This window comes from Thamnophis sirtalis, unplaced genomic scaffold, assembly GCF_051295495.1.
Source record: "Thamnophis sirtalis isolate CommonGarterSnake01/CBP01778 unplaced genomic scaffold, rThaSir2_p1.2 scaffold_1, whole genome shotgun sequence".
Taxonomy (NCBI): domain Eukaryota; kingdom Metazoa; phylum Chordata; class Lepidosauria; order Squamata; family Natricidae; genus Thamnophis; species Thamnophis sirtalis.
Genome location: NW_028261381.1, coordinates 174,941,450 through 174,967,812, shown reverse-complemented (window position 1 = coordinate 174,967,812; position 26,363 = coordinate 174,941,450). Strand labels below are relative to the sequence as shown.

Genomic DNA, 26,363 nt, shown 5'->3' with positions numbered 1-26,363 from the left:
ACAGAATACAATTACAGAATACAATTAATAGAATAGAATTATAGAATAGAATTACAGAATAGAATTAATAGAATAGAATAGAATTATAGGACAGAATTACAGAATAGAATAGAGTACAATTGAATTGAATTACAGAATTATAGAGTAGAATAGAATTACAGAATAGAATAGAATTACAGGATAGAATAGAATAGAATAGAATAGATTTTTTAATAGGCAAAGTTTGATTGGACACACAAGGAATTTGTCTTTGGTGCATAAGCACTCAGTGTAAAAGATATAAGTGAAAAATCATGATTATAGTCACTGTAAAGATACATTCATCATGAATCATAAGATACAACACTTAGTGATAGTCATAGGATACTAAATAAGCAAGCAACATAAATCATACTAGGAAACTATGTAAAACAATATAAATTGTAAAGATACAAGCAACAACGTTATAGTCATAAGTGGAAAGGAGATTGGTAATAGGAAGGATGAGAATAATAGTAATACAGTCTTTGTAAATAGTTTGACAGTGTTGTGGGAATTATTTGCTTAGCAGAGTGATGGCATTCGGGGGGAAAACTGTCTTTGTGCCTAGTTGTTCTGTGGTGCCTTATATAACGTCATTTTGATTGACGTTTTAGTTTGAGATACATAACCTTTGCGATACATAGGCGTTTCAATAGACGTTTGAAACGCCTGGGCAGAAGAAAAACACCTTTAGCCTGGCAAATATAATAAAATGATACCTAATATTGTTCTGATAGGGAGGGCATTCCAGGGCTGGGTGTGGCCACTAATACAATTATTTGCTCTCAGGTGAGCAACCTGCACACTTCAGCTTCGCAATGCACCTGGCGCCATGCTCACAAACACAACCCTCCCCAGCCTCCTTATCTTTTGGGTAGATTTCACATTTCATCATTTAGTTTCCTCAAGAACCAGAGAATCTCTTTAGAATAATCCCATCATTCATGTCTTTCTTTTTTCTTAGTAGGTTATTATAACGTAAAATGCAAAAACACAAAGGAAAATAGTAAGGAAAATAGAGGAGGGAAGGAAAAAGGGAAGGGGAAAGTGTAGGAAAAAAGGGAAAAAGAAAGAAAAGACACTGACTTCCAACTCCGTTCGGTGCACCAGAATAAGATAACACCATCAAACCTCAACTTTTTACTCTTATACAATAACATAGGTAGTCCTCGACTTGCGACCACCACTGAGGACCCCCCCCCCCAATTTTAAGTCATTTTAAGTTGTAAGCCTAAGGTTACTAAACAAAGCTGTTGTAAGTGTTGAGGACAGTCTGAACTTCCAAATGCATCCCCTTTTTTCTCAACGTTTTGATTACTTTGTCAACTCACAACTTCTGTTTTCTGCAGAAAGTGGACCTTACCAGCAAGGCTGTGACGGAAATCTTGGCCAGAACGACGGAATACCTGCAGCCGAACCCTGGTGAGAGTTATGCCGTCGTTACCACAGGCCACGATTGTTCCGTCTGTTGTGATTTTTGTTGAGAAAAACCTGCATGGGCCACGTCCCCCTTGGAAACTCTAAAAAGACTTCTCACCACCTCTCTGAGGGGGGAAATGCCTCCCTTTTGTTTCCTTCCCTTCCCTTCTTTCTTTCCTTTTTCCCTTGCCTCTTGTTCTTTCCTTTCCTTCCATCTTCCTTTCCTTCCCCTCTGCTCCCTCCCTTCTTTCCCCTCTTCCTTCTTCCCTTCTTTCCCCTCTCCTCTCTTCCCCTGCCTCCTCCCTCCCTCCTCCCATTCCTCCCCTCCTCTGCTTCCTTCCTTTGTCCCTCCCTCTCTCCCTTCCTTTCCCTCTTCTCCTGCCCCTCCTTTTCTCCCTTCCATCCTTTTTCTCCTCTCATTCCTTCCCCTCCCCTTCTTCCTCCCTCCCTCCCTTCTTTCCCTTCCTCCTCTTCCTTCCCCTCCATTGTTCCCTCCTTCTTCCCTCCCTCCCTTCTTTCCCCTCCCCTCCTCCCATGCCTTCCCATCCCCTGCCTTCTTCCCCCCCCATTTCCTTCCCCTGCCCCTTCCTTCCTTCTTTCCCCTCCCTTCTCCTTCTTTCCCTCCCTCTTCCCATTCCTACCCATCCCCTGCCTTCTTCTTTTCTCCCTTCCTCCCTTTCCCTCCCCTGCCCCCTCCTTCTTTTTCCCTCCCCTCTCCTTCTCTCCCTTCCTCTTCCCATTCCTTCCTTCTTTTCCTTCCCTTCTTCTCCCCCTCCCTTTTTTCCCCTTCCTATTTCCCCTTCCTTCCTTCCTGTCTTATGGTTCTAAGTGAAGGCCTCTCCATAGTTCATTTGAGCGCAGAGAAAGCTTGATTCCCAGCATTGTGGGGCTATCCCAGGCATTGAGGAATCATGGAAGCGGACTCTCCGCAAACAGAGGGGAGTGGCTATAGAGGGGTCTTCCCGGGGGGGATTTTCCCCCCTGCTGTCCAAGAGGGCTGGGCAGATCCATCCAGCGGGGCAGATTTTTGTAATCTGTGGTCATTTCTTGGATCCAGGCCTGCATTCCCCTCAGGCTTTGCAGCCCCGTTCATGACGTAAGCCCACCAGGGATCCATTACAGCTTTTGGCCACAAGGCTTCAGAAATCTCTCCACCCTCCCCTCCCTTTGGGGGGAAAAAAGAAAAAAGGCCAGCTTCACACCCAGCTATTTTCTGCTCCCTACCTTGCAAAGCAGCCTCTCTTTCCACATGCTGTGATATTTCGGGATAATGCTCTTTTTTTTTTCCTCAGCCAGCAAGGCAGCCTGTGATTTTTTTTTTGCAATTGGAAATTGGGGTGACTGTGGGGCTCCTGGGGGCCCTCTGAGCTTGGTGGTTTTCTTGCAGACGTTTCACGACCCAACTAGGTAACTTCATCAGGGCTAGGAGGAGGTTGGGGAGGGAGAGGGAGAAGAGGAGGATTGTGTGGTCCTGGGTGCCCTCTGAGCTTGCTGGTTTTCTTCCAGACGTTTCATTACCCATCTATGTATCATCATCCATGCTGGAAGGGAGTAGGGCTTCCTCTTATTTTTTATATACTTGTGGCTCCCTTCTAAGACTGATGATGTTACCTAGTTGGGTCATGAAACCATCTGCAAGGTAACCAACCAGCTCAGAAAGCACCGAGGGCTCCATAGTTCAACCCTGAGCTACACCAATAGGGCAGGCCACTTGCAAACCCCACTCCCTTCTAGCACTGATGACATTACCTAGTTGGGTAATGAGAGGTCTGCAAGATAACCACCAAGCTCAGAGAGCATCGGGACCCTGCAGTCCCCTCCTCCTCCTCCTCCTCCTCCTCCTCCTTTTCCTCCTCCTCCTCCTCCTCCTCCTCTACCACCACCACCACCACCTTCCCCTGCTCCTCCTCTTCCTCCTCCCCCTCTCTAAAAATCACACTCCTTTCTAGCTCTGATGATGTTACTTAGTTGGGTCATGAAACATCTGCAAGATAACCACCAAACTCAGAGAGGGACCCCACAGTCCTCCTCCACCACCACTACTTTCTTCTCGTCCTTCTCCTCCCCTTTTCTGCTTCCTCCCCCTCTGCTCTTCAAGACCCACTCCCTTCTTCCACTGATGATGTTACCTAGCATGGTACTGAAACGTCTGCAAGAAAACCGCCAAACTCAGACTCCTCATGTCAACCCTGAGCTCCAAATATTGTATTTTGGGGGGGGGGCAAGGCTGCAAAATGGGAACTGAACCGTGGCTGTTTCCTTCTTTCTCTTGTGCCAGCATCCCGGGCGAAACTGACCATGCTAAACACGGTTTCCAAGATCCGAGGGCAAGTGAAGAACCCAGGGTACCCACAGTCCGAAGGCCTCCTGGGCGAGTCCATGATGCGATACGGCAAGGAGCTGGGCGACGATTCCAACTTTGGTGAGCATCTGTCTCTCCGCAAATGGAATAGATGGCGGAAAGTTACATCCTACATCTCCAGGTTAAAAAAAAAGACAGACAGACACAGATAGAGATTGATTGATTAGAGAGAGATTGGATGAGAGAGAGAGAGAGAGAGAAAGAGTTGGACTGACGGAGATAGATAGATAGATATAGTTTGATTGATTAGAGAGAGATTGGATGGAGAGAGAGGGAAATTGGATGGATGGATGGATGGATGGATGGATGGATGGATGGATGGATAGATAGAGATAGATAGATAGATAGATAGATAGATAGATAGATAGATAGATAGATAGATAGATAGATAGATATAGTTTGATTGATTAGAGAGAGATTGGATGGAGAGGGAGAGAGAAATTGGATGGATGGATGGATGGATGGATGGATAGATAGATAGATAGATAGATAGATAGATAGATATAGTTTGATTGATTAGAGAGAGATTGGATGGAGAGGGAGAGAGAAATTGGATGGATGGATTGATAGATGGATAGATAGGTAGATAGATAGATAGATAGATAGATAGATAGATAGATAGATAGATAGATAGATAGATAGATATAGTTTGATTGATTAGAGAGAGATTGGATGGAGAGGGAGAGAGAAATTGGATGGATGGATGGATTGATGGATGGATGGATGGATGGATAGATAGATAGATAGATAGATAGATAGATAGATAGATAGATAGATAGATGATAGATATAGTTTGATTAGAGAGATTGAATAGAGATAGAGAAATTGGATGGATGGATGGATGGATGGATGGATGGATAGATAGATAGATAGATAGATAGATAGATAGATAGATAGATAGATAGATAGATATAGTTTGATTAGAGAAAGATTGGATTGAGAGAAAGAGAAATTGGATGGATACATGCATAGATAGATAGACAGACAGACAGACAGACAGATAGATATAGATAGATTGATTAGAGATGGATGGGTGGATAAAGATAGAAAGATAAAAAGGATGAATAGGTAGAATGAATAGATAGGATGACTTTATCGTCACTTTGAATGTACACTAATAGGCATACGTTAAAGTGAAATTTCATTGCAGACAGCTCTCAAAGGTTCATCACCTCCAATACACACTATATAAATACCCCCCAAAATACCCAAACCCCCACTGTTGCTATGGCCACATAATACAATATGTTAAAAGGAACCCAATGTTGACTTAGTGCCCTTTTCCACTCTCTTCCTTCTTTGCTCCCTTTTCCCTTCCTCCCTTCTCACCTCCCTTTGTTCCTTCCTCCTTCTTTCCTTTATCTTCACTCTCTTCCTCCATGCTTTCCCCCTTCTCTCTCTCCTTCTTTTGTTCCTTCCTTTTCTCTTTCCTTCCTTCCATCCTTCCTTTCTCATCGTTACTTTTTTCCGTACTCCATTCATTCCTTCTCTCTCCTCCTTTTATTCCCTTTTTCTTCTTCCTTCTCTATTTTTCACTCTCTTCCTCCCTGCTTCCTCCCTTCTCTCTCTCCTCCCTTTGTTCCTTTCCCCCTTCCTTCCTTTCTCATCTTCACTCTTTTCCTTACTCCCTTCCTTCTTTCCTCCTCTCTCCTCCCTTTATTCACTTCTTTTTCTACTTCCTTCCTTCCTCTGTTTTTCACACTCTTCCTCCCTGCTTCCTCCCTTCTCTCTCTCCCTTTGTTCCTTTTCTCCTTCCTTTATCATCTTCACTCTTTTCCTTACTCCCTCTCTTCCTTCCTTCTCTCTCCTCCCTTTATTCCCCTCTTTTTCTTCTTCCTTCCTCTACATTTCACTCTCTCCCTCCTTCCTTTCCTTTCTCCCTTCCTCCCTCCCTCCCTCCCTCTCTCCTTTCTTCCTTGCTTGAGAAATGCTTTCCAACTGTACTTGAACTGACTCCTGGTTTCAGTTTAAGATACACCCTGTGAATCCTGGCCTGTAACACTTGGATACCTTCTGCAAAATAGTGAGACATTCCAGCCTGTATTGCTGGCTTCCATGGGGCTTGTTGGTGCCAGCTGATGTCCTCCAGATGTGGTGGACATTCAGAAGCGTATCGAATTTTGGAACGATGTGCTAAGGGCGATATTCCAGAAATATAGGCCCAGGATAAAGGGGCTAGGGGACAAACGAAAATGACATTGGATTGAATTTAAATTATGGAATGAAATTTACATTAAATTTGCAATTGAGCTGCGGTGGGTATGATGATTCCTCAAGTGGTTAAAAATTTACAATTTCTCAGCCACTTTGGAGGGCTTCAGGAGTTGCAGAAAGAGGCTTTTGTGGGATTGTCTGGGTCTGTTTTAAATCATGATTTTTAATTTGTTTATAATGATCAGCCGAGGAACAGGGAGAAAATAAAACTAGAGTCATCCATTGCGCAGAAAAAGGAGAAGAGAGATTATTATATATACCATATTTTTCAGAGTATAAGACGCACCTTTTTCCCTCAAAAAAGAGGGTGAAAATCGGGGTGCGTCTTATACAGCATTTTTTTGGCCTCCCGAAACCCTGCCCCCTTTGCAAAAAAGGGCATGCATAGCCTTTAGGAGGCTTCTAGAGTGCTTCTTGGGGCTTGGGAGGGCAAAAATGAGAGAGGCCAGAGAGGCCATTTTTTGCTCGTTTTTGCCCCTCCCCCAGCCCCCAGGAGCACTCTACAAGCCTCCTAAAGGCTATGCATGTGTTCCCCCCCCTTTTTTTTTTTTACAAAAAATGGGCCCGTGTTTGCAAAAAACGGGCCATTTTTGAGAAGTCTGCAGAGTGGAAAAACCTTTTTTTTTTAAAAAATTGCCTCTTCAAAATCTTGGTGCGTCTTATACTCCGAAAAATACAGTAGGCCCATTCTTTTTCTCTTCTCAATCACAGCCTCACTTCCCATCTAGGCAAAGTAATATGTGGGGAGGGGGGGTCAAAATCCAAGAATCGTAGAATGTAAGGATTGCAAAGGACTTCTGAGATCATCTAATCCAGTGTTTCTAACAGGATCTCTTCTTTAGACCTTCTCATAGATCAGAGGTCAGCAACCCACCACTCTGGAGCCACATGTGGCTCTTTCATCCCTCTGCTGTGGCTCCCTGTTGCTCAAAATATGCGTCACAACTGCCAATGGGTGACACCTGCCAGCATGCAATTTATTGAGTTTTTCGACCGTGGTAGGCCACCCCTGGATAAATCCAAGAAAAAGGAAAGTTTCAGAAGAAAGCAGAACATTTAATTCAACTATATAGGCTAGTTTTGTGGCCACTCAGGAAATAGTCAGGCACGGGAAGGGTTTTGTGGCCCCCAGTGTTTTCTGTGGGAAACGGTTCCAAATGGCTCTCTGAGTGTTTAGGATTGTCATAGATCCTTCCTGATCCTTCTGACCATGTTCTCCTCAGACCCTTAGATCACTCCGATAGATCCCTCCTGATCGTTCTGACCATGTTCTCCTCAGCCCCTTAGATCACTCTGATAGATCCTTCCTGATCCTTCTGACCATGTTCTCCTCAGCCCCTTAGATCACTCCGATAGATTCTTCCTGATCCTTTTGACCATATTCTCCTCAGCCCCTTAGATCACTCCAATAGATCCTTCCTGATCCTTCTGACCATGTTCTCCTCAGCCCCTTAGATCACTCTGATAGATCCTTCCTGATCCTTCTGACCATGTTCTCCTCAGCCCCTTAGATCACTCCAATAGATCCTTCCTGATCCTTCTGACCATGTTCTCCTCAGCCCCTTAGATCACTCTGATAGATCCTTCCTGCTTCTTCTGACCATGTTCTCCTTAGCTCCTTAGATCACTCTGATAGATCCTTCCTGATCCTTCTGACCAGAGAGAACTAGGATTAATTCTTTCCCGATCCCTGATTATCGGCTTCTCAGCAATGCTCCTCATAGATTGTATAGGCCGGGTCAGAAATCTCTGAGGCGTGAACCTTGCTCATAAGGATCAGTCGATCCCCTTTCTCTTCCATCTGCTTCCCAATTCCCAACGGATCTGCTCTTTTCTCTCGGCGGATAAAGGGGACGCCCTGCTGGACGCCGGCGAATCTATGAAGCGCCTGGCCGAAGTGAAGGATTCTCTGGACATCGAGGTCAAGCAGAACTTCATTGATCCCCTTCAGAATTTGTGCGACAAGGACTTGAAAGAGATCCAGGTAATCTCCTGAAGGGGATATTTTGGAAGGAGAGAGAGCGTTGGATGGGATTGTGTCCTTGAAGGGAACAAGAGATCTTGTGGATCCCACCATGATGGCACAACCATTGCCCTTTTAAGACGGGTGGACTTCAACTCCCAGAATACCCCAGCCAGCATTGCTGGCTGGGGTATTCTGGGAGTTGAAGTCCACCCGTCTTAAAACGGCTATGGTTGATCTACAGGAAGGCCTTAAAATCTGGCTTTGGTTTAAAGGATCCCTTGTTGGATGTCGTTCCTCTATCTCCTGAATTGATTAGTCAGAAGCTTGAAATCTAATTGATTTTAATTTTATATTACATTCTCATCTTGATATTGTCACATCAGCACCTAAATATCAATAAATAAGGTGGAAACTACAGATATTCCTTGCCTTATGACCCAAATGGAACCCAACATTCCTGTGGCTAAGCGAGACAGTTGTTAAGCGGGTTTTGCCCCATCTGACAAACAACTGCGGAAATTCACTTAACAACCATGGCAAGAAAGGGCGTAAAATGGGGCAAAATTCACTTAGCAAATGTCTCATTCAGCTTAGCAACAAAAATTTTGGCTCATTTGTGGTTGTAAGTCCTGGACTCCCTGTATTTATATCATATTCTGCAAATTATGTCTTACATAATATTATGCAGATGTAATTAATTGAACAAAATGATCCCATTTGCAGAGTCATTTCGTTGCACAACCAATCCAGCTCAGTGCAGGAGAATATTCTCCAATGTAACCAACCGTTTATTTGGATGAATTTGCATTCAAAAATAGTTTAACTTGGAAAAGCCGAGCGTACCCCATCTCTACTTTTTTTTTTTTTTTGGTTACTATTTACTCCTCTTTTTCTCCTTCCTCCTCCCAAAAAAAAGCACCACCTGAAAAAGTTAGAAGGGCGACGTTTGGATTTTGACTACAAAAAGAAACGCCAAGGGAAAATTCCCGACGAAGAATTGCGACAAGCTTTGGAGAAGTTTGAAGAGTCCAAGGAAGTGGCCGAGACGAGTATGCACAATCTTCTCGAGACCGACGTAAGTATATGCCTTGCAACCAAGAGCAAAAAGAATTAGAGGCGTAGGTTATCCCAGGTTGAAATCCTTTACCAGTGATGGCCAACCTTTTGGTCTTCGCGTGCTGAAAACACCCATAATGCAATGGGCCTGTGACACTCCACCCATGCCACACACCCCTGCTTATGCGCGGACAACCAACCCCCCCCCCCCTGCTACCCCGTGCATGCCTGGGTGACACCCCCCCCACAACGCACACACACATGTGATACATATACCTGAACCCTGATTTGGGCCTAGTAGGCCTCCCTGAAGCCTCCTGGGACCAAAAACAGGCCACAGAGGGGACCCTGCCACAATCCCCATGCCCCGTTTTGGGCCTAGTAGGCCTCACTGAAGCCTCCTGGGACCAAAAACAGGCCACAGAGGGGCCCCCCGCCACAAAGGTTGGCGGTTCGAATCCCTAGAGCCCGCGTAACGGAGTGAGCTCCTGTTACTTGTCCCGGCTTCTGCCAACCTAGCAGTTCGAAAGCACGTAAAAATGCAAGTGGAAAAATAGGAACTACCTTTGGTGGGAAGGGAACAGCATTCTGTGCGCCTTCGGCGTTGAGTCTTGCCGGCCACATGACCACGGAGACGTCTCCGGACAGCGCTGGCTCTTCGGCTTTGAAACGGAGATGAACACTGCCCCCTAGAGTTGGGAACGACTAGCACATTTGTGCAAGGGGAACCTTTACTCTAAAGTCAGACCTAAACAAGGGAAAAAAAGCTCTTAATTATGATATTCCTGGTATCTATGAAAACCAAATGGCCCTGTACCGTTTGGAAAGGATTAAGGGTGGTGCAGCAAACAGCAATGAAAGATCATTGTGGCTAGTTCAACAAACTGTGATTTGGAATTTGTTAGGTAAGCTCCCCGTTGGGAGAGCGAGTGCGTTCAGAGAAGCGTTGTGAGAGTTGTGTTGGAGAACACGCAAACCAGCATACAGAGACACTGCAGTTGAAATAGGCTTTTACTTTCGTGGAAATAGAGGTATCAGAGGCCATCAAACAGTCCAAGTCATACACGGATAAGTCAGTCAGTCATCAACGTCTTTCAGTTAAGGGATAATCCAAATAACATAGTCCAGTATCATATAAACAGCCTGGTACTCAAAGTTTGCTAGCAGTTGCAAAACTTACAATAGCGCACGACACTTTCTAACAGCCAGCCTCCAAAAACACTCAGATCAGATCAGCCCAGCATCTAACAAACAGAGAGCTAACAGTCATTCTGGCTCCCTCTTATGGCCGATTGAGGAAACAGCAACCAATCACATTTTACAGTATGATTTAAAGAAACAGATACAGCATTGCTATATGATTTATATATTGCCAGCCCAACCGTTAGATTATATTCCTAACAGAATTGTCCTTTGTGTTTGCTGCAGATCGAACAAGTGAGTCAGCTTTCTGCTCTGGTGGATGCCCAACTCGACTACCACAAGCAAGCTGTGCAGATTCTGGATGAGTTGGCAGAAAAGCTGAAACGCAGGTCAGCTGGGGGTGAGGGTTGGGGGGCTGGGCTCTCTCAAAGATAGCTCCTTGACTTATGACCGTTTGCTTAGCGACCGTGGGAAGTGACCAAAATTTCCGTTGCTAAGCAGAGCGGTTGTTAAATGACGCAGAGGCACTCGGTTTTCATGGCCCTTTTTTAACCACTGTCGTTCGGCAAGCCAATGCAGTTGTAAACTAGTTGGTGAGGTCGTTAAACGAATCTGGCTTCCCCCATTGGCTTTACTGACTGGAAGCCAGCTGGGAAGGTCACAAAAATGGGGATCACTTGATCCCAACTGTTGGAAATACACGCTGGTTGCACTTAAATTTTGATCACATGACTGTAGGGAGTATCTGTCAGTCGTATGTGCGAGGACAGAATGGTTATACGTCAAGGACTACCAGTATCCTGGCAATCGCCATCTGATACAGGTATTCCTTGACCTATGACCACAATGGAGGCCAACATTCCCGTCACTGAGATGTCTGTTAAGTGAGTTTTGCTCCCATTTTACGACCTTTCTTGCCATTTCTTGTGGTTAAGGGAATCGATGCTGTTGTTAAATGAGTCACACAGTTGTTAAGTGAATCCAGCTTCCCCATTAACTTTGCCGGTCAGAAGGTCGCAAAAGGGGATCGCATGTCCCCGGGATTTCAACCGTCATAAATTTGAGTCAGTTGCCAAGTGTCTGTATCCTGATCACGTAGCCGCAGGGATGCTGCAGTGGTCGTAAGTGTGAAAAGCAGTCGTAAGTCATTTTTTTCAGTGCCTTTGTAACTTCAGTCACTGTTGTAAGTTGAGGACTTCTTGTGGCCGTGATGGCGAACCTCTGACACACTTTGCCCCAGCTCAGCTCCACCGCGCATGAACGGGAGGATTGATCCTTGCCCTGAGTTTCTGACATTCTGAGTTTTGGGGTCTTTTTTTTTTTTCAAATCAAGAGTGTCTTTATTTTTCACCATTGAAAAATTGCCATCATTTTATTAATCGAAATACATCTTGAATTTGCTTTTATTTATTAACAAGGAAATGCTAATGTAACTTGTCATTTTTTAAAATTTTATTTATTATATATTTTCTTGAGCATACAATACAGTGTATTGTCTGGCTCAATTTACTTATAAATAATATCAATAATAATAATAACAACAATACTTACTTCTATATGGTAATATTTGTTCTGGCTGAGGCTTCCCAAGAGCATGAAACCAACTCCTTGTCCTGACAAAAATCCCTTTTACTAATTGACTGTGAATTCTGCTCCTTCATATCCAGGATTTTCGGTCACAGACCTTATCTGGCTTGGAGAGCTGCCAGGCCGAGATCTGCAGAACTTGGCAAGGAATCTTGGAGAGTCAAGAACTAATTAAGGGAACTAATTGTCTCTCCTGCAAACTCCACTCCCCTTTTGCTCCTTTTTTGTTTCCTCTGGGAGGGGCCATTCATCGTCCACCTGTGGCCTTACTCCCAAGTCAACCCTTCTTCCTTAGCTCTTCCCTTTGTCTAGCAACTGTGCACACTGGGAACAGGCTCCAGCTGTTCTTCTGCCTCACTGATGTCTGACTCCGAAAGAAACTGATAACTGTCAGAGGGCCGTGGCCCCCACTCTGCCTCCAACGCAGAGCCCTCATCAGAGCCTTCCCCAGACTCCAGGACTGGCCCAGGTTCCTCCCCAACCTCCTAGCTGTCCGAATCTGCTGCCAGCTTTGCTGGCCACTGGTGGGCCTCAACAGTATTCTTGCAGCTTTAAATTTCTACCTTTATTGTTTAACCATTTGTAAAACGAATCCCACGTTCAAAAATATTTGGACTGGCGGTCTATTGTGGTCTTTTTCTCCCGGTTTCTAGAGTGCGAGACACTTCATCACGCCCCAAGCGAGAATATAAACCGAAGCCCAGGGAAACCTACGATTTTGGAGAGACTGTGGATCAGTCCAACGGCGGATTTTCTTGCAACCAGGCGCCCAAAGTCTCCGGTAAGGGCCAGTCGGACACTGACCGAAAGCTTGCTGCAGTGACTAAAATAAATTTTAAAATAGCTTCGTCGTCGCCCCCAATTTGGTGAATTGCCTTCTGAGTTTAGCGGGAATCCATGTTGAATGCTGTTCTTAAAAGCCTGGGCTGCTCCTTCAAGAGATCCAGGATCTTAAGAAGGCTGCATGTTGATGTTCAGTTTCAACCACAGGAGCATTTGAGCTAGATTGGTCTAGTGGGGAAGGCACAGGATTAGAAACCAGGTGATGGTGAGTTCTAGTCCCGCCTTAGGCAGGAAAGCCAGCTGGGTGACTTTGGGCCAATGACCAGGAGACGGTGAGTTCTAGTCCCGCCTTAGGCGTAATAACTGGTTGGGTGGCTTTGGACCAATCAACAGGAGATTGGGAATTCTAGTTCCGCCTCAGCCAATTTAGGCATAAAAGTCAATTGGTGATTTTGGGCCAATCACCATGAGACGGTGAGTTTTAGTCCCCCCGTAGGCATGAAAGCCAGCTGGGTGGCCCTGCCTCCTCCACCAGGGGACAGGGAGTTCTAGCTCTGTCTTAGAGATGAAAGCTGGCTGGGCGATTGCTGGCCAATCCCCAGGAGAGGGTGAATTCTAGTCCTGCCTTAAGCATGAGAGCCGACTGGGTGACTTTGAGCCAACCATTCTCTCTCAGCCCAATCTACCTCGCAGGGTTGTTGTGCAATGGAGCATTAGATATATTCATTTACTTGGATTACAACTTAAAGACATTAAATAAGTAAAACCTCCTGGCTAGGAGGCCTTTTCTTACAGAGATAAGGAAAGTCTGCCTCAAGTCCCTTGTCTTGAGCAAGAGGTAGGACTAGATAGTCTCCAGCTGCCCCTCTAAGTTATACCCCAATCACTTGAGGAGGGGGGGGGGACAAAGAACCTCACCATCTCAACCCCCTCAAGCAAAATGTATATATTTTTTTCCACTTTCAGCAGCCCATTTCATAGCTGGAACATTTTGCCTTTCTTTTAGGCAGGAAAAAAATAATGTGACAGGGAGTCCTCGACTTATGACCACATCCCCAATCCTTGCAAAATTTCCCCGGTTACTGGAAATCTTCCTGTTTTGGGGGTGGGTGGGTGGGAGAACGAGAGGCTCCCTAGCCTCGCCCGTCCCCCGTGGGCTCCTCTGCTGTTGCTGCTTCTCCATGTCGCCCCGCGGAACGCTCCTCTCCTCCCCAAGGCAGGTAGTCCTCGACTTACGACCGCAAGCCCCCAAAACCTCCATTGCTAAGCAAGACAGTTGTTCAGCGACTCCCTCCCCCCATTTTACGACCTTTCTTGCCACCATCGTTAAGCAGATCACCGCAGTCGTTAAACGAGTAACATAGTGTTTAAGTGAACCCAGCTTCCCCCTTGACTTTGCTCCTTAGAAGGTCACACAAAAGGGGATCGCGTGACCCCGGGATCGTCATAAATATGAGTCCCTTGCCCGGCGTCCCAGTTATGATCATGTGATGGGGGGAAATGCCGCAACGGTCGTAAGCGTGAAACATGGTCCTAAGTGGCTGTTTTCGGGGCCGCTGTCCCTCTGAACGGTCGCTAAACAAATGGCTGTAAGTCGAGGACTACCTCATGTGTTTTGAGTTGTCGCCTGCAGAGATCTTTTGTGTCCGAACGGCTGCTTGCGAGCGAGTGCGCGAGCATGTCGGTTTTTATTTTTTATTTTATTTTATTATTATTCCATGTTTGATTGTTTCCTTTTTGCAAGCAGCTTCTTCTTCCTTCCGATCCGAAAAGCCATCTCGGACCCCCAGCAGGATATTTTGTGAGTGCTTCCCCCCCCCTCTCCCCCCAAATAAACTTTCTGCTTTCCCCTCTTGTCCCCTCCCCTCTCTCCCCCCCCCCCCCTTCCTGCATGAATGCACGAGACCCACCCACCCCTCCACTCTCGCTTTCCCCCTTCGTCCCGTCCCCTGCTGCACGAAACCGAAGCTGGGGCTTCCTGTGTGCGTCCATGGATCTCAGCCGATGCTCAAAGGACTCGGGTTTCTAGTCCTCATGGCCGCAACAGAGGCAGTTCCAAGAGAGAGCCCGTAGCACAGGGTGGAAACAATTAAGTTCTCCTCTGAACTTGGTTTATTTCCCTGCAAATGATTCATGACTGGGAGCATTTTAAGGTGGCCTGGATTATGGGGAGCTGGGAAATTGTTCCTCTTTAGTTCAGGGGCGGAGCCTGCCCGCGGAATCGAGTTGGGCATTTTTCATTCGTCCATTCATTCAATTACATTTCATATTTCTTAAATCGCCCATCATTTATTTATTTATTTATTCACACATGAATTTGAGTATGTTTCAAATTTCTTAAATCACCCATCATTTATTTATTTATTTATTCATTTATTCATTTATTCATTTATTCAATTACATTTCATATTTCTTAAATCACCCATTTACTTATTCATTTATTCATTCATACATTCATTCAAGTATGTTTCAAATTCCTTAGATCACCTGTCATTTATTTATTCATATTATTCATTCAAGTATGTTTCAAATTCCTTAGATCAGTGGTCTCCAACCTTGGCAACTTTAAGACCTGTGGACTTCAACTCCCAGAGTTCCTCAGCCAGCAAAGTCCACAGGTCTTAAAGTTGCCAAGGTTGGAGACTACTGCCTTAGATCACCTGTCATTTATTTATTCATATTATTCATTCAAGTATGTTTCAAATTTCTTAAATCATTTAAGAATGATTTATTCATAACCCATCATTTATTCATATTATTCATTCAAGTATGTTTCAAATTTCTTAAATCGCTCATCATTTATTTATTTATTCATACATTCATTCAATTATATTTCCTACTTCTTAAATCACCCATTTATTTATTTATTCGTTCATTCATACATTCAATTATATTTCATATTTCTTAACATTACCTATCTGTCCCAGATACTGCAGAAGGTGCTGTATGACTTATGACGTATTGGCCAGCACTGATCTCGATCGGGTCTTCAAACTGCCGCAACTTTAAGACTTGTGGACTTCAACTCCCAGAATTCCTCAACCAGTCACGGGAGTTGAATTCTGGGAGAGGAAGTCCACAAGTTGCCAAGTTTAGAGACTCTTGTTCTAGAATCTAGCCCATGTGGCTTTCAACCACAAAGGGAGGAGTTGAATGGTGCTGCTTCCATTTGTTGGACTACAAGTCCCAGCATTCTATGCACGTTGACAGACAAAAGGCCCCATGTCTCCACCCTGGTGAGCCAGTCAAGGGAAGTTGACTGGCATTATTTCCATTCGTTGGACTACAAGTCCCAGCATGCCTTGACTGAGAGCCAGAGGCCATGGTGTCTTCTACCTTTTTGAGCCCAGCAAGCATGGTTGAGTAGTACTATGCTCGTTTGTTGGACTACAAGTCCCAGCATTCCGTGCACTTTGACAGCCATTTTTCCACCCTTAAGAGCAAGTCAAGATTGGTTGAGTGGTGCTGTTCCTATTCGTTGGACTACAAGTCCCAGCATGCCTTGATTTTTGAGAGCCAGAGGCCATGTGTCTTCCACCCTTTTGAGCCAGTCGATGGTAGTTGAATAGTAATATTCCCGTTTGTTGGACTACAAGTTCCAGCCTTCCATGTTTGACAGTCAAATGCCACCTATCTCCAGTTGAGTGGAGCTCCTCCAGTTCGTTGAACTACAAGCCCCAGCATGCCTTGCGCTTGGGGATTCAAAGGCCATGTGTCTTCCACCCTTGCCAGGCAATGGCACTCCTCCCATTCATTGAACTCCAACTCCCAGCATTCCATGTGCTTTGACAGGTTTCCACCCTTGTGAGCCAATCAAGGAAGGGCAGTTGAATGGGGCTATTCTCATTTTTCGTACTACAATCCCCAGCATTCCATGCACTTTGAAGACCAAAGGCCATATTTGTGAGTCAGCCAAGGGCATTCATCCATTGAACTACAAGTCTATTTCCATATTGAACTCCAAGTCCCAGCATTCCATGCGCTTTGACAGCTAAAGGCTTCCACTCTTCTGAGCCAGTCCAGGTCGGTTGAATGGAGCTATTCTCAATTTTGGAACTACAATTCCCAGCATTCCATACACTTAGAAAGCCAAAGGCCCCATGTCTCTCCCCCTTGTGAGCCAATCAAGGGCACCCTTGTAATTCACTCATTGCACTACAAGTCTATTTCCATATTGAACTACAAGTTCCAGCATTCCATGTCCTTCAAAAGCCCAAGGCCCCATGTCTTCCCCCCTTGTAGTTCATTTATCGAATTACACGTCTTATTTCTCCATGGAACTAAACTTCCCATCATTCCATACACTTCGAAAGCCAAAAGCCCCATGTCTTTCCCCCCACTCTTGTGAGCCAGTCAAGGGCACACTTGTATGTAGTTCATTCATTGAACTACAAGTCTTATTTCCCTCTTGAACTACAAGTCCCAGCCTTCCATGCGCTTTGACAGCAAATGGGGGTCATCCCTCTGATGGGGGATATCAATTGAGGCTGGTGGATTGAAGGAAGGGTACCTCTGGGCTAACGCCTTTCCTCTTCTCCCCCCCACAACCCCCTCCAGCCCCCCACCTGGACCAGCCCTGCTGCAAGGCGCTGTACGACTTCGAGCCGGAGAACGACGGCGAGCTGGGCTTCAAAGAAGGCGACATCATCACGCTGACCAACCAAATCGACGAGAACTGGTACGAGGGCATGATCCACGGCCAATCCGGCTTCTTCCCTCTCAACTACGTGGAAGTCCTCGTCCCGCTACCTCAGTGAAACGGCTGCCGGCCTTCTCTCCGTGGCTCTTCCGTCCTCCTTCCTCCTCCTCTTCCTCTTCCTCCCTTCCCGGCTGGCCAAGGCAACAGCTGGGGATGGAGATGTTCCTTCCTTACATTCCAGGGATGAGAGGGGCAGGGGGGGGTCTATCTGACACTAATTTTCCCCCTTTGGGGTTGGGTGGGAAGCTTGTTGGAAAAGGTGCCAAGGGCCGGTCCCGGAGGCTGTAGTCAAGCCGGGCGGCTAGACCCCTTTGGGGGGGGGGGGGAATGTGGTGGGGTTTAGGGTCTGAGAAGCACAAAGTGGCGGTAAACTGCTTCCGTTGGGTATAAGGAGCTCTCTTCTCCATGTTGGTTCAGCTACGTCCTCCTTTTGGACCATCTCCAGGACCATCAAGGAAGATGGTGGCTTGTTTAGAGAATAGAGGTCTGTGGGGATTGTGTGTTCTCTGTCTGTGTGTGTGTGCGTGTTTGTGCTAGCTCCAGGCATTGCGTGGAGTAGCAATCACCTTTGTTATGAAAATGCACCGTCTGCCTTGTCACAGATGGGCTCTTCCACCATCAGGGCCCTTCTCCTTGCCCACGTTCTCCTTGAGCTTCCGCTGAGCTTCCGTTCCGCTGAACGGCCTTTCCAGATAGGTCTGGCCACCATTCCCAGAAACCCCTAGCCAGCATCACCAATCCAGTTCCGGGAATTGTCGTTCAATACCCAAAGGCTTAAGTCGTGAGGGATTAGAGGGACGTGGTCCCAAAGTTTTCAGTGTTTCGAATCTTGGTGGCCCAACCTGGACCACCCCTTCTGTGGAACACCAACCTGGGGTGGGAAGATTCCACCTTCCGACCACGGGACCAGAGACTTATGGGATGCCTGTATCCATAATTCGTCCCACAAGATGCAAAATTTGCAGCCCCCGCCTCCTGGGCCCAAGTAGAGGAAGCCATCTTGGTGTCCTTCAAACCTCTCCACCAATCCTTCGTCATCTTGAAGGCACCGCATTAGATCCTCAGTGGGTGCATCCATTCTCGGCTTCCTGCCTTTCGAGCTGCTCAGGTTAACTCCCGACGAATCCGCCTACACTACAGACAAAAAACAACAAAATAAAAACCAGGAAGCACTTTTAGAGCCGTGTCCCGGCTTCTGCCAAAGAAACTGGGGACTTGTGGGTAACGGAGTCCCACGGCAAAACTGGCCTGCATCCATGGCTTGAAGAGAAAGCTGGGGCTGACTGGGGGCCTTGAATTAGTATTTCTCAACAGTGGCCGCTTTAAGGAGGGGGTGGACTTCAATTCCCAGAATTCCCCAGCCAGCTTTGCTGGCTGGGGAATTCTGGGAGTTGAAGTCCACCCCTCCTTAAAGGGTCCAAGCTTGAAAAACACTGCCTTAAAAATTCAGGATTGACCTGGGAAAGGATTCCTTTCTCCCTGGGATCTACATCCTGCCGGATATCTGGAGGAGGGGGAAAAATATTCCAACATTTTTTTCACTTTTCCTGGCAATTTAAACGTGGTCTTTGTGCTTTCTCGCTGCAGGCAGCTGGGCTAAATTCCACATAGTTTACTAGGTGTGTGTGTGTGCGTTGTGGGTGGGTGGGGGAGAGAAATAGGGTGGATTGCTAAACCTGTGCTACCACCCACCCACAACCCAACGGCTCCCCGCAATTTTTTCTAAGGCACTTATTTGGGGAAGCGGGAGTCATCCTCTGTTCCTTTTCATCTAGCCCACCATTTTGGGGAGAGGGTGGGTGGGTGGGTTTGCAGCTGTGAGGGACAGACATCTTTTGGGAAGTGGGGGATAAGTCTTGTATTTGAATTTCTAACGTACCGATTCAACAATTAAGCTCCCCCGCCTCTTTTCCCTAAAAGGGCTTTAAGGAGATTTGAACCCAGAGCCCTGGCAGCTTGCTAAGGATGGGCCAGTGGTAGCACCAACTTTGGAAAAGAGGAGTTAATGGGAGGCGGGGTGGGTGAGTTGGGGAGGGTTGCAGACAAAGCAATCAAATCAGTACTTGGGATTAATTCTTCCCGGCTTTCCCACATGATCGATTCCAGCTATATTTCTTTCACCTTCTCTACCCTTTGACCAGTTATGTAGCTGCGTACAGTCCTGAGCGTATAAATGGGTTTATTTTGTTTTAAAATTAGCCTCTCTTCCATACTCAAGAATGTGTCCAGCAGGGCTAATGGTCTTGTTCAGGGGTCTCCAAATTTGGACACTTTTAAGACTAGTGGCCTTCAACTCCCAGAAAGACTTCAACTCCCAGAATTCCCCAGCCAACATGGAGAGCATGGTCCATAAGTGGCACCAGCATCTAAGCTCTGGGGTACGAAGATCCATCTTCCAGTCACGGGACCAGAGACTTGTGGGGTGCCTGGTCCCATAATTCATCCTACAGCAGGCGTCTCCAACCTTGGCAACTTTTAAGACTCGTGGACTTCAACTCCCAGAATTCCATAGCCAGCGGAATTCTGGGAGTTGAAGTCCACAAGCCTTAAAGTTGCCAAGGTTGGAGACCCGTCCTACAGGATGCAAATCATAGAGAGGAATGTTTGTAGTCCACCTCCTTGGCCCAAGCTAAGGAAGCCATCTTGGATTCCTTCCAACAAACATGGCTGCCTGAGGGATTCTGGGAGTCGAAGTCCACGAGTCTTAAAATGGCCACCTTTGGAGACCCCTGGTCTTGTTTAACTGTTTTCTAAAAATGGCTTCTATATTTTTTTATCCCCTCCCGTCTTCGCTCGGTATAATCTTCGTACAACTGCCTCCTCATACTGTTTTATTTCCCCCCCCTCCTTTGTTTAACCAGTTTCGTAAATTCACATTATTCTCTGCCTTCTGTATCTCTCTGCCCATCTTCCACTCCCTTATCAGGACCAAGGGGGGGAAAAAAATAAAAAAAGCATTTTGTAAATAATCTGCTGAACGTCATGGCTGCGTGCTGGCATCTCTTCCTTCAGATGGAGTCAAAACTGTCCTTTGTATTTTCTTAGTCTGGACAATTTTATTGAGGGATGGCGGGGAGGTGGGGAATCAAACAAATGTACAAACAAACCCTCTTCTTGTTTATGCATTTATTTTTGTTCTGGAATTAAAGAAAAATAAAACTTGTATCCTTGAAAATAAAAACAAAAAGTATTAAATGGTTGACAGCGAAAGCGTTCTGATTTAATTGGAGGCCTACATAGCCTCTCTCTAGTCCTTTCGCCCTAGCGAATCTCCTGGGAGAGGAAACCCCCTCCCCATCAATTGCATTCACCAATAACTTATCCGTTGTGGGGTCCTTGGTGGCCTCTGAGCTTCAAGACGTTTCAATACCGAACTAGGTAACGTCATCAGTGCTAGAAGGGAGCGGAGTTTGCAGAGCGGGAGGAGGACGGTGAGGTCCTTCCTAGGTAACATGATCAGTGGTCGAAGGGAGTGGAGTTTGCAAAGAGGAGGACCGTGAGGTCCTTTGATACTCTCTGAGCTTGGTGGTTTTCTTGCAGGCGTTTCATTACCCAACTAGGTAACATCATCAGTGCTAGAAGGGAGAGAGGGATTTGTTTATATACCAGTGGCTTGTGCTGGTATTGTTTGTTCTGTAGCTGCTTGAGCAGGCTGTCGTTAATTGTTTGCTTCTTCGACTTGGCAGCATTAGTAGGTAAACAGACAGCAAAGCCCACATTCCCTTCTGGCATGGATGTTACCTAGTAGGGTAATGAAATGTCTTCAAGAAGAAAACTAAGCACAGAGAGCAAAATAATCCTCTTCTTTCTCCACTCCACAAAGCCCCTCTCTCTTCTAGCCCTGATCAGTAATGGCATTCTCCTTCACTACCAGTTCAGTAGCAGGAATGCGCACCCCGCCCCTTCTGCGCATGCGCAGACGTGCCTGGATGACATCTGGGTGGGTGGGCGGAGCCTCGCCCTGCCGCCACTACCTTGTTAGCCCAAACTGGTGCGAACCAGCAGCATACCACCTCTGGCCCTGATGATGTTACCTAGTTGGGTATTGAAAGGTCTGCAAAAAAAAGCAGCCAAGCTCAGTCCTCCTCCTCAAATCTCACTCCCTTCTAGCACTGATGATGTTACCTAGCTGGGTCGTGAAACGCCTGCAAGACGGCAACCAAGCTCGGAGAGCACCAAGGACCCCCACAGTTCAACCCTGAGATGCAAATGTTCTGTTGGCCGATCAACTTGACGTTTTATATTTCAGGACATCATCATGGTTTACACCTGAGTGAAGGCCTTTTTAAGGCCTGGTTCTCTTCGGCGGGTTGACCATTTGTAAACCCCTATGGGATTGGGCAGCATACAAATGTTATTAAACTTTAAACATCTTCCCAATCTTGGCCAACACCGAAGTTCTCCCATCTTTTTAAGAGTTCAGTGTTTCTGGGTCTACAAAGGGCTTCCTTCCGCAACCTCACTTTTGGGAGAAAAAGCTTAAAAAGAGAAAAGGGGGGAAAAAGAAAAGAATTCTCCAACCCAGCTTCAGTCAAGCCGGATGACAAACTTGGGTACCTATATATATATATATATTCTCTTTTAAGAATGGGATTCCGAACCTATTTTAATTTTCTTCCCTGTCCCATTCTAAGAGGATTTTGGTAGCCGCCTCCCTTGCTTCCCCAGTCTGTCCTATTTCAGATTATTATTATTTTTATTTATTAAATTGATCAGCCATCCGTTTTGCTACAGGGTAACTCTGCCCATTTGCTCAAAATACATCACATAACCGGTATATTTTCCTGGCCAACCCAACATTTCCAGTCAAAGCTGGTAAGGGGAGCTATATCTCTGTTTACATTGTAGAAAACAAGTTCTTAATGGTGCTATTGGCAAACTAAATCTCTGAACGATCCCTCCCAAATTACATTATTGAAGCTCTCGACTTGCCTATCTGTAAAACGGGCGCACTGATCTACTTCCTAACACATCCGGGGATACTTTTATGTCGCTTTCCCAGCCAAACGGCTGAGCCAGAAACGGCTGAGTTCAAAACCATTAAAAAGGATCCACTTCGACCCCGTCCTGTTTCCTTCCCCGATGCATGTTGGGGCTTGCGCTTCTGGATTCAAATCCTGCCTCGAATGCAGGTTTGTGACCTCGGCCTGAGTCCCGGGGACCCTTCGAAGAGCTGCTTCGTCAGCTGCTGTGTTGGAGGGCAGCGTAGACTTGTTCCAGGATATTTCCGAAACCTTGATCCTTGGGTGTCCTAGACGCCAAGGAGCCCTGAAGAAAAGATAGGAGGTTAGAGTTTTATTTAGAAATAGAAATAGAAAATAGAATAGAAATAATAGAGAAGAGAATGGGGGATAAGGAGGAGGATTAGAATTAGAATAGAAATAGATTAGAGAATAGAATAGAAATAGGAAATTAGAGAATAGAATAGAATATGAAATAGAAAGAATAGAAAATATATGGAATGAGGAGAATGGAAATAGAAAGAATAGAATAGAATAGGAAATAGAATAGAGAATAGAATAGGGAATAAGGAGAATAGAATAGAAATAGAAAATGGAAAAAATAGAAAATATAATATGGAATAAGGAGGAGAATAGAATAGAAATTAGAGAATAGAAAATAGAAAGAATAGAAAATAGAATAGGGAATAAGGAGAATAGAATAGAAAATAGAAAGAATAGAAAATAGAATAGGGAATAAGGAGAATAGAATAGAAATAGAAAGAATAGAAAATATATGGAATGAGGAGAATAGAAATAGAAAGAATAGAATAGGAAATAGAATAGAGAATAGAATAGGGAATAAGGAGAACAGAATGGAAATAGAAAATGGAAAATATAGAAAATATAATATGTAATAAGGAGGAGAATAGAATAGAAATTAGAGAATAGAATAGAAAATAGAAAGAATAGGGAATAAGGAGAATAGAATAGAAACAGAAAGAATAGAAAATATATAAGGAGGAGAATGGAATGGAATGGAATTGAACAGAATAGCAGAGTTGGAAGGGACCTTGGAGGTCTCCTAGTCCAGCCCCCTGCTCAGGCTGGAAATCCTACACCATTTCAGACAAGTGGTTGTCCAATCTCTTCTTAAAAACTCCCCATGTTGGAACATTGACAATTTCTGGAGGCAAGTTGTTCCACTGATTAATTGTTCTGTCAGGAAATTATTCTTCCAGGTTGCTTCTCTCCTCGATTAGTTTCCACCCATTGCTTCTTGCCCTGCCTTCAGGTGCTTTGGAGAATAGTTTGACTTCTGTTCTTTGTGGCAGCCCCTCAAATATTAGAAGACTGCTATCGTGTCTCCCCCTAGTCCTTCCTTTCATTAAACTAGACCTATCCAATCCCAGCAACTGTTCTTATGTTTTATCCTTTAGACCCTTAAACCTCTTCATTGCTCTTCTTCGATTTAAGAAGGTGATTCTCAATTTTGGCAGCTGGGAAGATGGGTGGACTTCAACTCCCAGCATTCTCCAGCCAGCCACGCCCCTATTTCACAACCTTTCTTCCCACCCCTGTTTAAGTGAATCACCGCAGTTCGTTAAGATGGTCACATGGTTGAGAAGTAAACCTGGACCTATCCCGTCGACTTTGCTTGTCAGAAGGTTCGCAAAAGGGGATCACCTGACCCCCAGGATACCACAAACCGTCATAAAGTTGAGTCAGTTGCCAAAAGCGGCTTTGATCACGTCCCAGGATGTCAGCTGTTCCAAGCAAAGCTGCCTTTTGCAATTGACCGATGGAGATTTTGTCAATGGTGATGGTGCTCCATCAGACGTTTTGGGACTGCACTGCAGCCAAAGTGCCTATTATGGACATTGAACCATGATGGCTCAATGGTTACTCAGGGCAGTACTGTAGGCTACTTCTGCTGACTGCCAGCTGCCTTCAGTTTGGCAGTTCAAATCTCACCAGGCTCAAGGTTGATTCAGTCTTCCATCCTTCTGAGGTGGGTAAAATGAGGACCCAGATTGTTGACTCTGTAAACTGCTTAGAGAGGGCTGGAAAGCGCTGAGAAGCGATATATAAGTCTAAGTGCTATTGCTAAAAGTATTGCTATTATCTATCTATCTATCTATCTATCTATCTATCTATCTATCTATCTATCTATCTATCTATCTATCATCTATCTGTCTGTCTGTCTGTCTATCTGTCTGTATGTACCTATCTACCTATCTATATCTAAATATCTATATCAGTGGTTCCCAAACTTGGCAACTTTAAGACTTGTGGACTTCAACTCCCAGAATTCTCCAGCTGGTCCACAAGTCTTAAAGTTGCCAAGTTTGGGAACCACTGATCTATATCATCTATCTATGTATCTATCTATGTATCTATCTATCTATCTATCTATCTATCTATCTATCTATCTATCTATCTATCTATCTATCTATCTATCTATCTATCTATCATCTATCATCTATCTATCTATCTATCTATCTATCTATCTATCTATCATCTATCTATCTATCTATCTATCATCTATCTATCTATCTATCTATCTATCTATCTATCTATCTATCTATCTATCTATCTATATATATATATATATCACCTCTTTGTCTCTCTCTGTCTCTAACTCTGGTGGTGCAGTGGTTAGAATGCAGTATTGCAGGCTGACTCTACCCATTGCCAGCAGTTCGATTCTGACCGGCTCAAGGATGACTCAGCCTTCCATCCTTCATAGGTCGGTAAAATGAGGACCCAGATTGTTGACTCTGTAAACCGCTTAGAGAGGGCTGGAAAGCACTGAGAAGCAGTATATAAGTCTAAGTGCTATTGCTAACAGTATTGCTATCATCTCTATCTATCTATATCTGTCTGTCTATCTATCTATCTATCTATCTATCTATCTATCTATCTATCTATCTATCTATCTATCTATCTATCTATCTATCACCTCTTTGTCTCTCTCTGTCTCTAACTCTGGTGGCGCAGTGGCTCTGTAAACCACTCAGAGAGGGCTGGAAAGCACTGAGAAGCGATATATGTCTAAGTGATATTGCTAAAAGTATTGCTATCATCTGCCTGCCTGCCTGCCTGCCTGCCCGCCCGCCCGCCCGCCCGCCCGCCCACAAGTCTTAAAGTTGCCAAGTTTGGGAACCACTGATCTATATCATCCATCTATCAACTATCTATCTACCTATATCACCTCTTTGTCTCTCTCTGTCTCTAACTCTGGTGGCGCAGTGGCTCTGTAAACCGCTCAGAGAGGGCTGTGAAGCACTGTGAAGCCGTATGTAACTCTATGTCCTTGATGGCAAAACTATGGCACATGTGCCACAGGTGGCACAGAGGAGTCCTTACCTTGAGTTTATCCAGGTAGGTCTGTTCCTGACTCCATGCATCCTGGAACTTCACCATGTCAGGTGCCCCTTTGTAAAATTCCACCAGCAGCATCTGGAAACGGGTTAGAAAACAAAGAATGGAAGGAAAGACACAACGGCCTGCCCTTGTTAGGCGAGTTCCAGGCAGTCCTCGACTTACGACTGTCCTGACTTCCGATGGACCTCCGTCTCCGCTGTAATTTAGGACATGGTTCTGGAGTTCAGGCAGCCAACACCACCATCCCTGCGGTTATGGGATCGAATTTTGGGCAAATGTGGCAAACAGTCCACATTTACGGGCATTTGTTGTGCCCAACAGACATGTGACCACAATTTATGACCCTTTTCTTTCTCTGGAAATCAACCTTTACTTCTAATTTCCAACAAACAAACAAAAAACACCCATTGGGTAAAATAGATTCATTTAGATATTGCTACAAAAATGGGTGTGAAACAGTTCTTGTGTACAAGAACTGGCATAACTTATGCTGACTGGGGAATTCTGGGAGTTGAAATCCACAGCTCTTTTAAAAGGGGCCAAGCTTGAAAGATACACTCTATTGCCAAAAAAGTATGCGCTCCCCTGCCTTTACTCGCCTATGAACTTACTGTAAGTGACCTCCCATTCCTAATCCGTAGGCTTCAATATGACGTCGGTCCACCCTTTGCAGCTATAACAGCTTCAACTCTTCTGGGAAGGCTGTCCACAAGGTTCAGGAGTGTGTTTCTGGGGATTTTTGACCATTCTTCCAGAAGCGCATTTGTGAGGTCACACACTGATGTC

At 45.3% G+C, this 26,363-nt stretch overlaps 2 protein-coding genes across 3 annotated transcripts in view; one reads left to right on the top strand and one right to left on the bottom strand.

Moving 5' to 3' along the window:
- The window catches only part of SH3GL1 (SH3 domain containing GRB2 like 1, endophilin A2), a 76,452-nt gene extending 57,856 nt beyond the window's left edge, over nucleotides 1–18,596 (top strand). Inside the window, exons 3-10 of one of the 2 annotated variants that reach the window (XM_087703349.1) lie at nucleotides 1,371–1,443; nucleotides 3,719–3,862; nucleotides 7,867–8,000; nucleotides 8,899–9,057; nucleotides 10,467–10,570; nucleotides 12,422–12,549; nucleotides 14,299–14,352; nucleotides 17,109–18,595. In XM_087703349.1, coding sequence (XP_087559475.1) covers nucleotides 1,371–1,443; nucleotides 3,719–3,862; nucleotides 7,867–8,000; nucleotides 8,899–9,057; nucleotides 10,467–10,570; nucleotides 12,422–12,549; nucleotides 14,299–14,352; nucleotides 17,109–17,308 — 996 coding nt within the window. In that variant the 3' untranslated portion in view covers nucleotides 17,309–18,595. Of the gene's footprint in view, nucleotides 1–1,370; nucleotides 1,444–3,718; nucleotides 3,863–7,866; nucleotides 8,001–8,898; nucleotides 9,058–10,466; nucleotides 10,571–12,421; nucleotides 12,550–14,298; nucleotides 14,353–17,108 lie in introns of both variants that reach the window. The other variant, XM_087703350.1, reaches the window with a different exon arrangement.
- Nucleotides 18,597–21,826: 3,230 nt separating this feature from the next.
- The window catches only part of MPND (MPN domain containing), a 33,436-nt gene continuing 28,899 nt past the window's right edge, over nucleotides 21,827–26,363 (bottom strand). The window contains exons 12-13 of the mRNA XM_087703348.1: nucleotides 25,560–25,652; nucleotides 21,827–22,518 (exon numbers count right to left, since the gene is read on the bottom strand). Of these exons, the coding sequence (XP_087559474.1) occupies nucleotides 22,432–22,518; nucleotides 25,560–25,652 (180 nt within the window). The 3' untranslated portion in view covers nucleotides 21,827–22,431. The remainder of the gene's footprint in view (nucleotides 22,519–25,559; nucleotides 25,653–26,363) is intronic.